This window comes from Rattus rattus, chromosome 1, assembly GCF_011064425.1.
Source record: "Rattus rattus isolate New Zealand chromosome 1, Rrattus_CSIRO_v1, whole genome shotgun sequence".
Taxonomy (NCBI): domain Eukaryota; kingdom Metazoa; phylum Chordata; class Mammalia; order Rodentia; family Muridae; genus Rattus; species Rattus rattus.
The window spans coordinates 70505435-70523891 of NC_046154.1; the positions used below are offsets into that span (position 1 = coordinate 70505435).

General features: G+C 44.6%; 1 protein-coding gene across 2 annotated transcripts in view; it reads left to right on the plus strand.

Moving 5' to 3' along the window:
* The window catches only part of Ttc39b (tetratricopeptide repeat domain 39B), a 93233-nt gene that overhangs the window by 58074 nt on the left and 16702 nt on the right, over positions 1–18457 (plus strand). For both annotated transcript variants that reach the window (XM_032902353.1, XM_032902359.1), the window contains 9 exons: positions 957–1088; positions 1962–2038; positions 6702–6769; positions 9856–9920; positions 13217–13322; positions 14552–14617; positions 15727–15835; positions 17161–17228; positions 17833–17892. In XM_032902353.1, the coding sequence (XP_032758244.1) occupies positions 957–1088; positions 1962–2038; positions 6702–6769; positions 9856–9920; positions 13217–13322; positions 14552–14617; positions 15727–15835; positions 17161–17228; positions 17833–17892 (751 nt within the window). The remainder of the gene's footprint in view (positions 1–956; positions 1089–1961; positions 2039–6701; positions 6770–9855; positions 9921–13216; positions 13323–14551; positions 14618–15726; positions 15836–17160; positions 17229–17832; positions 17893–18457) is intronic.

Genomic DNA, 18457 nt, shown 5'->3' on the forward strand with positions numbered 1-18457 from the left:
CCCCTTTTCAACTCTACTGTGTACTTATAAAATAGCATCAAACTACCAGCTTCATAGTCTCTGATCGTCACGGGTAATTCACTGTTAAAATGCCCTTTTCACTGAGCATAAGGTTTGACCTGCCACCCTTCGGTGGGGACAGAGGCTCCTAGACTCTGTCTGAGGTGAGTGAAGGGAGTAGTGTTGCCTCAGGTCATTGAACCATAGTGTTTAAGTAGTCAGGTAAGAGACTGAGAGGAGCGAGGGCCCCGAGGCAGTGACCGACAGCTTGATAACCTCAGCTACTGGGGGCTTTCATTAGGACTCTCATGTATTAAATCCTATGGTTTACTTTGCTCAGGTCCCTGTGCACGAGGCCCAGTTTATTGAAAAAAAAATCTTGCTTCCTCTTGGCTTTGACTAGAGAGGAGAGAACAGTTTTAAAGGCACTTTTTCTCCATATCACATACAAATTTCTGGTTTCCTTTCCTTTCCTCCCTTCCCTTAAATCTTTGTCCCTTTTGAGATAAGGTTCATGTACCTCAGGCCAGCCTCAAACTCACAGAGGATGACCATGAGTTCCTGAGCTCCTGTTTCTGCTTCTCGGGATGCTAGAATCAGTTGTGTGTCACCAACTCACTCATTTCAGCTGTTAAGATGGTGCACTGCCCCTATTCAACTGGGAAGAAATGGGTTTGCTTTTAAACTTTTCTAGGAAACTAGTCCAGAGGCTGCCCCCTTGTGCCGAATCAGGGAAAGGCATGTTGTGCACAGCACTTTATTCAACTGTGTGGGTTTAAATTGGTACTTGAGGTTTTAAAGCAGGCCTTTCAGAGCTTGTGCCATTTCATTAACTGTGGAGAAGAAGTTGAGATATACACGGTGAGGAAGAGGTATTATTGCTATCAGGAAAACCTGGTCTCTTGTCTCTCTTTTTCATTGTACCGAGATGTACTCACTGGCTGTGTTCTTTCCAGGGCCAAGGAGAGCATGTACCACGCCTTGGGCTACAGTACTATTGTGGTGTTGCAGGCTGTCATGACCTTTGAGCAACAGGACATCCAGAATGGCATTTCCGCCATGAAGGACGCTTTACAAACATGCCAAAAGTATGACTGAGTAATTTATATCTGAGCTAAGACACCCAGTCTTCCTGCCCTAGTGTCGAGTGAATGCAGCTTGCTGAAGTAAGGAGTTTCTTTGAGGTTGGCCGAACTATGGAGTAGGACTTGAGCTCCAGAGTTTCTTGGCCAGTTCAGTTCTATACAGTGGGATTCAAGAAGTCCTATCTGGAGTTATAATATGGCTCCCATTTAGCACCTGTGTCCTCTGCTGGATACACGGGGCCTGAGCTCTGGTAGAAGGCTGAGGGAGTCTTCAGAAGGGTTAGCAGAGAGCATCTTTCTAGTTCTTCTGTGGTAGGTCGCTTAGGAACCGAGTACCATGTCAGGTCAGTCAGGGGCTGTGCTTGTTCTACGTGGGAGAAATCGCACATTCAGAAGGGAACTTTGATTTGCCTAAGGATGCGTTTGTGAAAATTCGAGTGTCAGTTTACTGACAAGCTTTACTGTGCATGTAGAAGGCCGTAGTGAAGGCTGTTATTTGTACTGGTGAATTTTTAATGTGGCTAAGATGAATCTTCATGTAACTACATTGTAACTCTCAAATGAAGAGCATTTCCTCACAGTGCCTTTAAGTCCATTTGTCCCCCGTGGAGACACACAGGCATTCTGCTTTTATGCAGAAAAGCGAGGGGAGGTTTGTATGAAGTGGGCGTGTGGGCTGCTCTACACCATGCTGGGCAGGTTGCGTGAGTGCCCATGGTTGGTGATTCAGGACTAGGCACCATGTATGCAGGGGAGGGCGGCCTGGCCTTGCAGAGGGCCAGGCGTTCCTGTGTGGAGACTTCCTGCTTAGATTGAAATGAGCACCGGTGACATGAGCTCTGTCTGATGCTGGCCTTTGCCCTGTCTTCAATGCAGATACAGGAAGAAGTGCACAGTTGTGGAGTCCTTCTCCAGTCTCCTTTCTCGGGGGTCACTGGAACAACTGAGTGAAGGTAAGAGCCCCCCGAGCCTCCATCTCCCGTCCCCGAAGGGTAGAGGACGAAGGGAGTGGCCTTTCCCAGCTCACCCAGGTCACTGGTTGACTTCGAAGCTGTGTGCGCATTTGTGTGAACAGAAATGTGTATATGGGACACATGGAATTTATTTTTCACTTGCTTTTTGTTTTTTGCAAGCATTGAACCACACACGTGTCACAGTGTGATCTTGCCCCACGCCGGTGTGTGTAAATGCGTTTTATCTGTTTGGAACTGTGCAGGTATAAACGGGATGGGATGGTACCAATGCACTTGTTTTTCCTCCTTGAAGGACAGCTATATGGTTTTAACTTTTTTCCCTGTTAGCAAATATTGTTGTCCTAAAATCCTTGTACATATATATTTTTGTATATTCTTTCAAGTACTTCATGAGACAGTTTTTTAAAGGTAGAGTTACTGGAACTAAGAGCTTATAATTTTAAAATATGTATAGACATTTCATTTTTCCCTCAAAAACTATTCAACTATGTTGGAAGGTTTCCAACTATTAATGTTTTTCCAAGGTGAAAATATTGTTTTGTTTTTCTGAAGGAGTCTTCCTATGGACTCCTCTCTGGTCTGAATTCACTGTGTAGATCAGGCTGACCTTGAACTCACAGAGTTCTCACACCCACCTTTGTCTCCCAAGTGCTGAGATTAAAGGTGTATCTGGATAATGTTTATACCTTTAAAAGTGACAGTGCTCTATAGAGCTGATGGTGTTTGGCTTATGGGCTTTAGGAATAGTCAGGAGTCCAGGAAAGCACTCAGTCAAATAGCTGGGAGGAATATCATTGTCAGTTGCTCCACACTTCCTGTAAGATTCCTATGAGATGAGGGGAGAAGTGGCCTGAATCAGCTCTATACTGGAGGGTGCGCCACCCCCAGGGGCATCCAGGAACTGCATAGAGGCTGTGCTGTCTCAGGAGAACTTGTGTTCGTGTTGTCACTTTCAAGCCTGTTTTGTTGGAAGAGATGGTTAGTGCAAACACTGGAATAGTTGCAGCAGGGGAGAGAGAGCACAGCTCTGGGGATGGCTGTCAGGCAGGGCAGTCCTAATGTCAAGTGTACGCTGCACACATCCAAAGAGAGATTTACCTTGGAGCTCCATTTGTCCTGTAGGCGTGTTGTCAGCTTGTTTGAACATCGAAGAACATTTGAGTGATGTGAACTTTTGATTGTTGTTCACAGGAGAGGACTGTGACATACATGTCCCATGTCTTCAGGACTTACTGAAAAAGAGTATTGTGTTGACTCAACCATGGCAGAAACAGATGGTGTTTTGTTAGTTTCTGTCAGCAGTTGAAACCCATCTTCTTTTTCATCAGAAACTGATCTCTGAGCAGCCATAGGAACAAGAGCTGGTACCTGCAGGCCTAGAGTGTTCCAGAGGCAATCCATGAGATTGAGTGGGCGTTGTGTTTTCCTTCCTGGGAACCCCATGTGGCTTTTCCCCTGTCCATTGATGACTGCTTCCCTTTTTCTTTGTGGCATGAAGGAGACATTGGGGAGTTTTAAGCCTTATTTTTAAGAGGAAATGACATGGTATTTTTTGGAGTGAGTATAAGTAATTTTAAGACAATAATGTTCTATTTTTTTGAAGTGTTTGCTGTGTGCCAGGCACCCTTTTGGTGCATTCCTTAGCATTAACCCACCTGGTGTGTTTAACTGATGTTCACAGAGAGAAAGAGGCCAAGGCGATCCAGCTGTCAGAGCAGCATGGAAACTTGTCTGCTTTCCCTAAACCACTGCTCTCCTGCTGTCCCCATGCTCTCCTGTCAGGGGTTAGGAAACACCTTACGTGGCTGATAGAAACAGTGAATGATCACGTCTGGAAAGTCAGTGACACTGGGCTGAGCTGTTGTTGTTGTTGTTGTTGTTGTTGTTGTTGTTGTTGTTGTTGCCTTTAAACAAGCCAGTTAAGAAATCTGGACTTTCTACTAATTATTAAAAAATTAACTAGCCCATGTCTGTAGCTTATTCTGAACTATAAATATCTTTAGACCAGTATAGAAAGGCTGCCCTCGGCTAGCTTTTGAGTTCACTTTATGACCTTTTTTCATGGACTAAGGAATTTACAATTAAGATGTACGCTGGTGAAGAAATAATTGAATTTAAGTCAGTCACAGTGAAGAATGAAGCTAAATAAATTAAGTTGCATGTAATTGCCAGTGCTTTTGCCTGTGAGGGCAGCCTAAACAGACTTGGAGTTTGAAGGGTGTTGGTTTGCTTTCTATTGGTGTGATAAACACCATGACCAAAAGCAACTTGGGGAGGAGATATTACAGTCCATTATCAGGGGAAGCCGAGGCAGGAACCTGCAGGCAGGAACTGAAACAGAGACATACCACGGAGGAACACTGGCTTGCCCAGCCTACCTTCTTATACCACCCAGGACCACTCCTGCTGGGAGCGCCTTCAATATCAATCACCCATCAAGAGACTGCTCCGCAGACTGGCCTGTAGGCAGTCTGATGGAGGTTAGTTTCTCTCTCTAGATAGCTAACTTATGATAGGTTGGCAAAACAAAACAAAACAAACAAACAAACAAAAAACCCAGAGCAACAGGGCGTGACAGAACACTAGCTTTAGTGTAGAACTTGTTTTGTTGTTGGCAGTTCTGTCTGCATGGTCCAGTTTCTAGCTGTGTTCAGTAAGGAGTTTCTACGTGGAGTTTCTCGTGGACCTAGTGTGGAACAGGCTTGCTTCTCCCCTCCTATTCTGGTGGCTGGTGCTGAATAGCTTCGTGTCAGCTGACTTCAGAGAGTGCAGTGCTCCAGTGAGGTGCAAAGCTTAGGGCGTGGAGAGAGTGGATAGGAAGGATACTTAGTGTGAATTACAGAGTCCAAACTCTCCCTGCGTTGTTTTACTCCCATCCTTTGTTTTACTCTCTAGTCTGTCTCTGGCTTTGGTCTGGTCACCCTTCTGCTCAGGACCTTGATAAGGACCTGCTGTTTTGCCTACCAGCTCCGGCCAGCTGTAACATTTGGCCCTGCTCCTGTGTCAGCCTGCTGCTCTCTCCTCCCCTCACGTACCTCATGTACCTCACACTATGGCCCGAGGAGCCCGATTGCCCTTTTGGGAGGGCACTTGCACTATCTTGCCTTTCTATCTTCTGGTCCTCTACTGGGGCTCACTTCCCCCTTTCACCTGCCCCAGGCCAGTCATCTCTTCTCAGGGTGGCCTTTGGCATTGATAACTGCAGATGTTTGTCACTTCATAGCAGTTACCTAGGAAGAGGCTAGTCAGGTGGTGAAAATAATCTGCTAGGTACTGAGAAAACCCGGAGGCACACTCTGAGGGAAGGCGTCCTGGAGACTGGATCCTGACGGGTGGCAGTGCCAGGAATCACACAGATAGCATCATATCCTGGTAGGTCCCCTACCCCATCTCCCCATCTGTTTGAGGAACCTATGCGTAGTACTTCTCACAAGCTGAACATTTGAGTCAGTATGAGGGCCTGTGGATTATATATCTTAGCTAGTATGGTCAACGGTGTTCCCAGTGACACGGATTGCCCCGTGTTGCTCCACCACTTGAATTAAAAAGACCCTGTGCCCTCTGAACTTTACCAGGAAGCACAGGCATGGGCCAAAAGCAATAATGGTGGAAGTTGCCAGCATTTATCAAGGCTGACTGTGTCTGGTAAGCCTACAGGCAGTACTCATTTAATCCATGGTTGCAAAGTGGAAACATTGTTACCAGGCTAGGTAAATGAGGAGACCACTGGAGAGGAAGGGCAAGCCTGCACAGTACCCTATACTAGCATGTGGCAGAGTCTTTCCTCCAGGCTCATTTGCTTAAATAACACACCGATTGGCATCTTGTGGAGAAAGGAATCTGATGATTTTGTTTATGTAGAAATGTAAAGTTCTGTCTCCCTGATCTCTGCAAATACAGTGGACCATCCAGGACGCCAGGACATGTTGGGTGGGGCATACATCGCTGGGCTAGCATGGATCTGGTAACTCTTTTTTGTGAGCATCCTGTGCTTGTGTTCAGGTCTGAGCTCACCGTAGATGGGCTTTTCTGTTGTTTCACGAGCCCTGACTTGTGCACACAGGTCAGTAGTTTTTCTACATCTCTAAGGAGTGCCTGCTTTCTCTCTGATCATTGTCATGATGATCATACCTTCATTGTTTAGAAGCTAGGATTCATAAGCTTAATTAACTTTTTCAATCTGTATAACTGCTGGATGTTTATGTTAACTATTTTTTTAAGGTAAGTTTTCTTCTCTCAAAAGGGCCTTAAATTTTGTTTCCTTAGTCAGGCATGGTGATTCATGCTTATAGTACCAAGAGGCAGAGGTAGGAGGATTACTATGAGTTGAAGGATGGTCTGGACTACTTAGTGAGTTCTAGAACTGCTTGGGCTCCAAAGTGAGACCCTGTTCAAACAAACAGTTGGTCTCCTCCTCTTGTCAAGCTTCTCTCTGCTATTGGTGTCTGATGGGGCTGAAGATGACTTCCCTGAACAGTCCACACAATCCAGGGTTACCCAAGGTCAAGCCATCCCGTTTCTCCAGGAAGCACGGAAGCAATCTAGGCCTTGGTGTCTGTCTTGGGCTTATTTATCGTCCACCCTTTTCACAATGTCTTAGAGTAATACTCTGTCTTAATATAATTGTATTTGTTTTTAATAGAGGAGATGCACGCCGAAATCTGTTATGCTGAGTGTCTCCTACAGAAAGCAGCACTCACGTTTGTGCAGGTAATAAACGCCTGGCTGGATACTGGGGTTGGGTGGGAAGCCTGCCAACACTGTGTAAGAACAGTAAATGTTGCTCATCCTGCATTAGTTCTGAGGCTTAGAGGTAATAAAAGATGTTTGTGGTCCTCCCCATCCCCACCCCATAAGGATCGCCTAAGAGAAGGCTCTGGAGAGCTATATTCCCACTCATATGCGCTTAGTGTCTGCTTCAAATGGCTTTTAGGGTTCTTCTTAGTGTGAGAGCAAGGGGGACTCCAGTTTGCACATGTGTGCTGCAGGCAAGGGTTCCCTGGGCTGAGGACACCTTGTTAGCCTCTGCCAATCCCTTGCTGTGTCAGCTGCTTCTGCAGCGCTCATGGGTACACGCATGTCCACTCTTTCCCAGGGCCCTCCACGTTTTACACTCACCCTTTAATCCTCATCCCCTTCTTGCTTTTGTTTCCAGACAGACTCACTATGTAGCCCTGGCTGGGCTAGAACTGGTGAGGATCACCTGCCCTGCTTCACAAGTGCTGGCCACTGTGCCCAGCCACAACAGTTTTTAAAAGTCAAGGAGTCATCATGAGGTCCTAAGTTTCACCTTTGCTCACACAAGCGTGCTCCAATGCTTTTAGAAACATGGATTTTACACTATGAACCAATGATGATTATGTCCCAGTGAGGGCTGAGAACACATGATGAGCAAGTCTGAGTTTTAAATTATTTTGAAAGTTACTTTTCCGCTTTTTGGGGTTCTGTTTTATTTTTGTTGTTTGTTTGTTTGTTTGTTGTTTTTTTGAGGTGGTAGCGGTGGTATTTTTTCCTCTGCAAGTTGACATGTTGGTTAGCCTAGATTCTGGTTCAGTGAAGCCCAATCAGGGTAGTGTGCTAGACCAATTGACTAGAGCAGTCTCCACATGCCTGTGACGTCACAGTGTGAGTCATGGAGGCCCCTACGTGGGAATTTGACAACTTGCCTTAGGTTTACAACTTTGTTTTGTAACTGAGGATTTGACATCAAACCTCATGTCTGCCTGTGGTCCCTTCTGTATTTGTATGTGTGCTTTGGCTGGGTAAGGATCTGTAGCCCCACCCCTTCCTCCGTGCTCCCACATGAATCCTGGCTCTGCAGTGGTGCTCACCAGCTGCTGAAGGGTTGGTTGTCCAGTTTCCTTTTCCTTTTAGTTCATCCTGCATTCTGATTGGTTCTCACTCCGACAGGAACCTCTCACCTTGTTATTTTCTGCTTCTGCATTTCATGGCTTCCACGGACTCTGTCAGTGTTCTGTATCAGAATATCACAGATTGGGAAGGGGTTTCCAGGACGCACTGGAAATCCAATTCTCCCCTTACAGTTGTCCTCAGGTGCTGCTGACCCTCGCTTGGCACAGGGTGCCAAGCTCAGCTCCTTCCTTTTCTGCAGTAGTTGCTGTGTTAGCTTTCATCTCTGTGTTAGCTCTCATCTCTGTACTTGCAGATGGCCCAGCGCGGTCTTTAACGCCTCCTGGTGTGTCCAGTTGAGTTTCCTTTGCATAAACTTTAGGATTGCTTTGCCTTCTTTCCTGGGTCTGTCCTTGTCCTTCCTTGGGTTTCTGGTTGACTTCATGCTCACCATGGAGCAGCCCAGTCACTCAGTACATCATGTTGCTTTCGCATTCGGGTGCCCATTACAAAATAAGCATTTGGTCAGTGTTTACTGAATCATGGAATGAAATAATCATTATTTGATTTTAATCTAGCCCAAGAAATTTCTTTTTGGCTTGTATATGAACTTGTGTAAATATAAATAAATAAGATTTTTATTTATATTTCTTAATATTTAAATTTCTTAATATCTTAAAATTTTTAATTTCTTAATATCTCAAATATGTAAAATTAAAATTTCTTAATGTCTTAAAATAATTCCTAAATAAGAATATAAACATTTAAGTTGTATAGTGAATTTTGTACTTATGGACTTGTATAAAAATAGGAATGTTAAATATTTAAGTGGCTAATGAGAATAGTAAACTAAAAATCGGGGTTTTTTGGCTTCAAAAGTGTCTGAGATCTTTAGACCAGCTAATTGCCTTAGGACTGTAAGAGTATGGGTCTGTCTCTGTCATCACCATTAATATAATGCCCTTTAGTTGGTAATTTGGTGCATTTATTAAAAGACTCTTAGAGTGCTGATCCTAAAGATGCCGTTCATGTAGGCCAACTGCCTCATCTTCATGAGCGATGACCCTCAAGCACAGAGAAGTAAAATGGTCTTCTACCCCAAATTGCGTATTAGTGACAACCACTTCAGAGTTTAGATCAGTGATTTTTGGTTTACAAATTTATACAAGTGAAATTTACAGTGTTGGGGCTGGAGAGAGATGGCTCAGCGGTGGTTAAGAGCACCGACTGCTCTTCCAGAGGTCCTGAGTTCAATTCCCAGCAACCACATGGTGGCTCACAACCATCTGTAATGGGATCTGATGCCCTCTTCTGGTGTGTCTGAGGACAGCTACAGAAAGACAGCTCATACAAATAAATCTTAAAAAAAGAAACTTAAGTAGACTTCTTGTTCAGGCACCACTGAAAAAGAACTTATTGTTCACTGGGCATGGCGGATGCGAGAGCTTGGCCTTAGAGCAGATTTGTGCAGCCCAGAAGAGTATTTCTCAGTGGAGGATAGTGACTGTTGAAGTAGCTTTGAGCTACATTTGGCCCATGTCATTAGAAATACAAGGTAATAGAAGCTTTTTAAAAATGTATTTTTACTAACTTCAAACTTGTAAGAAAATTACAAAATGACACATTGCAAATGCAAAGTAAGAATCATGTATCAATTTCAGAATTACGCAGTCAAAATACAGTATTTGGGACTAGGGAGACAGCTTAGTGATAGGGTGTTCCTTTACCCAGCATGCTCTAGTGTGCTCCCAGCAGCGCATGCGCGCGCACTCACTCACTCACTCACTCACTCACTCTCTCTCTCTCTCACACACACAGACACACACACAGACACACACACACACACACACACACACACACACACACACGCACACACTTATCATTAAATACATACTGTTTTACTTTTCCCCCTAAGTGCTCTAATTATTTAATTGTATTATTTTCAGGATGAAAATATGATCAACTTCATCAAAGGTGGACTCAAAATTAGAACAAGTTACCAAATATATAAGTAAGTTACAAAGTAAAATGTGACTGAAATTGAAATTAAGTTAAATATTTTTTGGAGTCAGGCTCTTATTCTACAGCCAGGGTACCCTGGAACTCTTGGTTTTCCTGCTTCAGACTCCCAAGTGTTGGGATTATTACTACCCCACTAGGACTGGCTTTTAAAGAGACTTTTGGTCTCTATAATTCTGTCCTTCAAAATTCCCGTGACCTGGGTATGGCTCGATTTCTTCATGTGGTGTTGGTAAATGCACTTGATTCTCGCCCAGTGTCTTCGGTGCTGTTTGATATCGAGGCTTAAATTTACACACCCATGCAAGAGCAAATATTGGAAGAGAAAGCGGCAGTCAGCTTCTGGTCAGTTAACCTTTATTTATCTCTCCTAAGAATACTTGTATATTTGTATTTACGTTGTTATTTATACACTGTGTTCTTGAGGCAGGGTCTCACTACACAGCAGGCTGGCTTTACATCTCTGATTTTCCTGCCTCAGACTTTGGAATGCTGGGATTACAAGCACATGCACCTACATTTGGCTGGCTTTAATAAGAACTTTTTAAAGCATCTATTATAATTTGCATCTCTAGGTTTTGTGGTTAATGTAGTGACTATAATATCCTTCTTGGCGCATTACTATTAGAGTTAGTACATACTGCTGTGTGTGAAATGTAAGAGCTTTATGAAAATACAGTTTCCTTTGCCACCAGTTGGCCTTTGTTCAAGCTTCTTTTCTGTTGTGATGATAAAACACTGACCAAAAGCAACTAAGGTGAGGAAAGGGCTTCTTTGGCTTCCACTCCAGGCCGCAGTCCTTCCCTGAGGGAAGTGAGAGCAGGGACTTAAGGAAGAACTTGAAGTAGAAACAGTAAAGAAGCGATGCTTGCTGCTCATGTGTGGGCTGGTGCTTAGCTTACACAGCCAGGACCTTCCCAGGGAATGGTGCTGCCCACAGTGGGCTGCATCTTCCTGCTGCCGTTAGTAATCCAGACAGTCTCCCACACACTTGTTCTCAGGCCAGTGTGTTCTCGATAATCCCCCAGTTGAGAGTCTGTTCTAGGTGAGTCTAGGCTGTGTCAAGATGACCATTTATAGTCAGCCTCTTTAAACTATTCTTTTTTTAAAAAAGATTTATTATTTCTTTATGTATATGAGTACACTGTAGCTGTCTTCAGACACACTAGAAGAGGGGATCGGATCCCATTACAGATGGTTGTGAGCCACCATGTGGTTGCTGGGAATTGAACTCGGGACCTCTGGGAAAGCAGTCAGTGCTCTTAACCACTGAGCCATCTCTCCAGCCCCCTCTTTAAACTATTGTTACGGTGTGTGCCGCATGTGTGTCAGTAAATGCATCATACAGCACCATCCTTTTGTTTTAAATACCTTCGTCATACTCTGTTCTGCTTACCAAATATTTGACGTCGTTTCTGTTCCCTTTTACGCTGATGAGCTTCCTTTAAGACTTCTCATATCGACTTTCAGCATTTTTCTTCTGTTTTCAGTGCTTTGGAAGTCAGTTTATTTTGGCCTTTACCTTCAAGGATAGTCTGTGCATGTATAGTATTCTGAATTGTTAGGTAAAGCCACTGCTTCATCATATCGGTTCCTGTGTTGTTAGGGCCTCAGCTGCTTGTGTTTCATATGTTGTCTCATATGTTTAATCTATCATTTCTCATCTCCTTGCAGCTTAGTGTGTCTGCATCCCAGCAGTTTAGTGTGGATTTAGACCTTGCTGCCATTATTTCCTGAAAGTTTGTTTCTCCTGCATCTTTTTTCACTATTTCTTCCCAACCTCTGGTTACACCCTGGTCAGCCTGACTGTGTTCAGTAAGTTACAGACATATCCACATCCACACGTTTATTTTAGATTAGACCCAACATGTGGGTCATCTTGGAGTCAATTTCTATTTATTGCTTTTTCAGTTGACTGTATGTCATGTTCTTATGTGGGATAATTTTGAAACCATATCCTAGATATTGATGGATTTGTAGAGACGCCGGATCCTGTCATCCTTTCTCTGACGTGTGCCAAGCTCTGTTCTGGGAAGCATTTAATTTGCTTAGACTACAGATTCTTGCTGCTGCAGGGAGGGCTATCCTGTTCCTGCTGCCTCTCGGCCCCTCCCCCAGTCACATACCTGATGGATTAGCCGAGGCTTTGGTGTTGTTTTGGCACAGATTCTGGTTTTCTGTTAGTGTAGTTCTCTCATCTGTGGAAGTGTCCTTATGTCCACCCAGCCCCTCTCTGTCTCGGATTCTGTCTTTTAACCCAGAGAGACTGGCTTGCTGATTGTGGTCTGTGTACCCGTGTGGAGTGGGGCATGGGTTCAGGCACTTAGACATGTAGATATAAAGTTAATTCATGAGCTATTTTCTGCTTTCAGAAGGCGCCTACTCCCCCCAGCACCTTCAGTTTCCAAGCCTGCAAAAATGGTTCAGATATATTTCTGTGTGTTTTTCAGAGTTTATAATTGTCGTGTGTGGGAAAGCAAAGCTAACTAAATTTCCTAGCATCAGTGGGAACGCATCCCAGCACCAGAAGCAGAGCCCGCAGTTTTTTAGGAGCGCTTTTACCAGTACTCATTATGTAAACCTGGAAGCCATAAAAAATAATCTTACAAGAGGGAGTAGACTTTGGAAACTTGTCATAGTGTTTTAGATTCCCTTTCAAATTCCTTTTCTAAGATGAAAGCGTTGATTGCTTTTCTAGTCATCAGAACTTTGAAAAGCTAATTTGAGGAGTCCTGTGGTAGCAAAGACGCCTGCTTCCGTGCATGATGGGGCCCTGAGATAGGCCTTAGCGTGTCTGGGTGTGTGTGTGTTTGCATGTTTCATTAGAAGTTCACACTATCCTGAATTCCTACTTATACATGAATCCTTTCAAAATAGTCTACAAAGAGAAATATTTTAAGTAAATATTTTTTGAAAACTGTTATAAGGTAAAACCACCATTAATATAAAAATAAATTTCAATAAGATTTAGTATTTTAACATTTTTTTCTCAGGAGACAGGGGCAGGCAGATCTCTGAGTTCAAGGCCAGCCTGGTCTACGGAGTCAGTTCCACAAGAGTCAGGACTACACCGGACTACACTACACTGGGAAACCTTGTCTCAAAACAAAACAAAACAAAACAAAAAATCAAGTCATTAGCAAGGAACATAGGGAAATATTTTGTGTTCCTAGAATTAAAAGCTTGGGGCTGGAGACACAACTCAGGGCATACAAGTGTAGCATTGGTTTGACATTTCTCTGTCAGAGGCATGGGAAACTAATCCTCCGCCCTGTTCTCTCCATCCAGAGAGTGCCTTTCTATCCTGCACGTCATTCAGAAGAACAAAGAAGAGCAGCACTTCTTCTACGAGTTTGAAGGAGGAGTCAAGCTTGGAACGGGGGCCTTTAATTTGGTAAGGAAACAATTACAGAGAAACCAGAACCTTTCTATAGATGCAACCAAGAGCCCAATCTCTCTCTTCTGTGTTTGAATTCCATCCCAAACCTCTGCCTGGGTGTGGTTGGTAGCTGCTGGAGTGGCCTGGTTTCCCTGGGCTCTGAGTGCTGCAGGGTTCCGTATTTGCTCGGAGTAGCGTTAGATCACACAAGGGCAAGGGAAGTGTGCAGGGCCCTGACGGGATGAGCGAGGCGGTTAGTAAGGAGGAGCTTAGAATCTATCGTGCATCAGAAATATTTGTTGTCATGCCACTGGTGGCTCTGGACTTGAAAACAGGATGGAGTGATATTATTTGAGAAATGATTGTTGATGATCTCTGGGGATGCAGTAAGTAAGATTGTCAGAGTACAATGTCATCTAGAAATTTGGAATTCTTATGAAGGTTTAATTCGACGGAAAATGAAGGAGTGAAGAGAATTATATTTTGAGCATGTAGTCCCTAGTATGTATGTTCGTGAGCCTGTGTGCAGTGGGCAGTGCTGAGGTGGATGGACTTTTCCCCGTGGACTTTCTGTTCTGTCTGCTTGGCTGTTACACTTTATCACTCACCTGGGATGCCCTGTCTCCCATCAGAGAGTTTTCTAAAGCCTCTGGCCATCTAGCCCCAGCCCACTGGCTACCTCCTTGAATTGGTAGATGGCCACTTCTGGGAGACTGTCTGTTTTTTACTTCCTTCAGGGGTGCCCCAGAGGGCGCCGGGCTGCCCACTTCTGTTAGTGCTGGAGTTTCACCCACGTCACCTTAGGTTTGTGCCTTCTGGAAAGGAGGCTGAAGGCAACATTGCCTAAACCAGGAATGCAGGCTCATGTCTGTAATCCAGCACTTGAGTGGCAGGAGGGCACCGCACGTTCTAGGCCAGCTTAAGCTACAGATGAGACCCTATCTCAACAAGGCAGAATGAAAAAGAAGAAAGCAGCCTTGCTCTCGATGCCTTCGAGTCACTTCATTTCACAGGGGAAGACCCGACTTACTGTTTAGAGGACCATGGAGAAGCCGGGCTTTATTTATGGTCTCCTCTGAGTCCTAGTCAAGTTAGATTTGATTTGGCCATCGGAGCTTTTGAACAGGTTAGGGTTAACCACTGGGCCGCCTATAGTCAGCCTCACACATGAGCTCACCCACGTGGGCTGTCTGTAGTCAGAGTCTAACATGTAACTGCACTTACATTTCTGTTTTTCCTTACAGATGCTGTCTCTTTTACCAGCAAGAATCATCCGATTACTAGAATTTATTGGATTTTCTGGAAACAGGGTACAAATGGCATTTTGTCTTCATTTTGAAAAAATTTCTGTTGTTCTGTTCTTCTCCCCCCAGCTTCTTTTCAAGTGAGGTTCTCTCAAGAGTGCCTCTTTTCTTAGGTTTGAGATAAATACTATCTCTTCTACAGTGCACTCTCTCACACTTCCCTGCGAGGCTCAAGTGTTTCTAACGTTCAGAGTCATGTATTTGTCTAGCTGACGGTGCTCACTCTGTTCCCATAAATTGTGAGTTCCTGTCCCACCAGCCATGGTGGGTGGCCAGGTCCCTGCAGGCATAGAATCCTACGCTCTTGCCCATCACAGTCCACTGAGCTTGAGTCTCAGTATGGTTTTTGTGGTGCTGGAGAGGAAACCCAGGCCTGGCTTTACTCAGGCTTGGGATGTGCTCTACCGTTGAGATAAGCCCCTAGCAGCTCACTGTGAAAATCAGAAACTTCATCCAAGAAATACAGCATTTATTGGGAATGAGCAGTTTATTCTTCTTTATGCAATCATATGATCAATATGGATTAGTTTGATATTTGTTGCTATGATGAAACACTGAACAAAAACAACGTAGGGAGGGAAGGGTTGATTTCATCTTGTACTTCCAGGTTTCAGCCTTTGTTGAGGGAAGTAAGGGCAGGAACTAAAGGCGGGAACCTGGAAGAAGGAGCTGTGAGGGAAGTCTGTCTGCTGCTTGCTGTCTTGCCTGCGTATGTGCTCATGGTTAGCTAGCTTTCTTGTGCAGCCCGGCACACCTGCATAGGGATTGGTGCCACTCACAGTGGGCTGTCTTCATGCATCAAGCACAATCTCCCAAAGACATGTGACAGACCAGTCTGAACCAGGCAGTTCCTTGGTGTGAGCTTCCCTCTCAGATGACTCTAGGCTGTATTATGTGGACAACTAAAGCTGATTGGGACAGTTACAAAAGGATCTATTTTATGCCAGTTTAAACTATGAAGTTTTTTTTCCTATTTAAATACTACCATTATTCTAAGAGTGTGAAAAATAAAACCCCATGTTCGTGGAGGGCAGGACATATGAATGATATGAAATTTTCAAAATATAATATTTTTTCAGTCAGATTTTTCTCTATTATGCAATCACTCTCTGCAGGACCTGGGCCTTCTGCAGCTACGGGAAGGTGCATCAGGAAGCAGCATGCGGTCCCCACTCTGTTGCCTTACAATCCTGGCTTTCCATACCTACATTTCCCTGATTCTCGGTAAGAGCTAGTAGTCTGTCTGCTGACTTTTGAATTTTTGGGTTAAGGTGGAAGGAGGTGAGGTTTATCATAGAGATCTTTGGCAGAGACCATTGACCGATTGTTTTCACTGAACAGTTTCAAAGTTGCTTATGTGCACGTATGTTATTTTATGCCTGTAAGTGTTTTGTCTGCATGTGCGTATGTGTACCAGGTGCATGCCTTGTGCCCATAGAGGCCAGACGAGGAATTGGATCTCCTGGTACTGGAGCCATGGATGGTTGTGAGCTGCCATATGGGTGCTAAGAATTGAACTTGGCCTCTTTTAAGAACAGCCAATGCTCTTAACTACTGAGCCATCTCTCTACTGCCTCATTAAACATTTTAAAATCTATTTTTAGATAAGATTTAAGTATTAGGTGGCTGTATTTTCACTACACTCATCTTAGTATTTCCATTTTTTTTTTATTTTGTAGAAAATTAAATTCAGAGGTAATGTAAGGTAACATTGCCTTGAAAAATACAAATGTCAGTGGGAGTCTGAGATAGCCATCTCCACTCTTAGGACTTGTCTGAGCTAGCAATCTCCACTCTTAGGACTTGTATGAGATAGCCACCTCCACTCTTAGGACTTGTCTGAGATAGCAATCTCCACTCTTAGGACTTGTCTGAGATAGCCATCTCCACTCTTAGGACTTGTCTGAGATAGCCACCTCCACTCTTAGGACTTGTCTGAGATAGCCACCTCCACTCTTAGGACTTGTCTGAGATAGCCATCTCCACTCTTAGGACTTGTCTGAGATAGCCACCTCCACTCTTAGGACTTGTCTGAGATAGCCACCTCCACTCTTAGGACTTGTCTGAGATAGCCACCTCCACTCTTAGGACTTGTCTGAGATAGCCACCTCCACTCTTAGGACTTGTCTGAGATAGCCACCTCCACTCTTAGGACTTGTCTGAGATAGCCACCTCCACTCTTAGGACTTGTCTGAGATAGCCATCTCCACTCTTAGGACTTGTCTGAGATAGCCACCTCCACTCTTAGGACTTGTCTGAGATAGCCACCTCCACTCTTAGGACTTGTCTGATTGTCTGAGATAGCCACCTCCACTCTTAGGACTTGTCTGATTGTCTGAGATAGCCACCTCCACTCTTAGGACTTGTCTGAGATAGCCACCTCCACTCTTAGGACTTGTCTGCCCTGGAGCTCTTTAAGTTACCCCATTCTCAGATGAAAACACAAAACAACCATTTTATCTTGTGCTGTGTATGAGTGAGAGCTGGGGGTTGGTTGTAAATGTGCACTGTGTTTCGTGAGCACTGAGCAGTGTCTGTTCCATTTCTAGGTACAGGAGAAGTGAATGTTGTGGAAGCAGAGAGTCTCCTTGCACCGTTCCTTCAGCAGTTCCCAAATGTATGCTCAGTGTTCCATTGTGTCTCAGCCGGGACCCATAGCCGCCATTGTGTCTGTGTCTCAGCCGGGACCCATAGCCGCCATTGTGTCTCAGCCGGGACCCATAGCCGCCATTGTGTCTCAGCCGGGACCCATAGCCGCCATTGTGTCTCAGCGGGACCCATAGCCATTGCCTGTCTCAGCCGGGACCATAGCCGCCATTGTGTCTCAGCTGGGACCCATAGACGCCATTGTGTCTCAGCTGGGACCCATAGCCTCCATTGTGTCTCAGCCGGGACCCATAGCCTCCATTGTGTCTCAGCCGGGACCCATAGCCGCCATTGTGTCTCAGCCGGGACCCATAGCCGCCATTGTCTGTCTCAGCCGGGACCCATAGCCTCCATTATCTGTCTCAGCCGGGACTCATAGCCTCCATTGTGTCTCAGCCGGGACCCATAGCCGCCATTGTGTCTCAGCCGGGACCCATAGCCTCCATTATCTGTCTCAGCCGGGACCCATAGCCGCCATTGTGTCTCAGCCGGGACCCATAGCCGCCATTATCTGTCTCAGCCGGGACCCATAGCCGCCATTGCCTGTTGAAGTGTGTTCTTTCCTTTCTCCACAGGGCTCCCTCATCCTCTTCTATCATGCCCGAATCGAGCTGCTGAAAGGCAACGCTGAAAAGGTAGCCATGTCAGCCAGGGTATTTAGGGCTGTGTCTGTGTGGGAGGGGTCGCGTCACATGGTCACTCAACACAAGTAAATTTGGTTATGTGGACTAGCAAAAATAAATAGGAATGTGGTTCTGGAAAGCTAAGCTTTTACTTTGTGCATGTGTATTGTCATACTTAGTAACTTACCTCATACATGTTTGCACATGTGAAGTAGTTCATGGTGGAGTATATATGATATTGTTTAAAAGAATGTATAAAATAATACATGGGCATTTAATAAGACGTTTCAGAAAACTTTAACCATTATCTATTTCTGCATTCATTTTGGAAGCTATTTTTTTTTTACCTATGATGCACCCATGGTTCCTCATCAAAGGAACTAGTCCATTAACTCTCATAAAGCTAAAGAGAAGTGCGCCTGCATGTGTGTGCGTGAGAGAGAGAGTGTGTGTGTGTGTGTGTGTGTCTATGAAATCCACACAAATGAGATCAAACATTTTTTCTATTTATATCAAACCCTAGCTCTACCTTTCTGGTTGTACATTTAAGTCTCTCTATAGTCATTTTGATGACTGG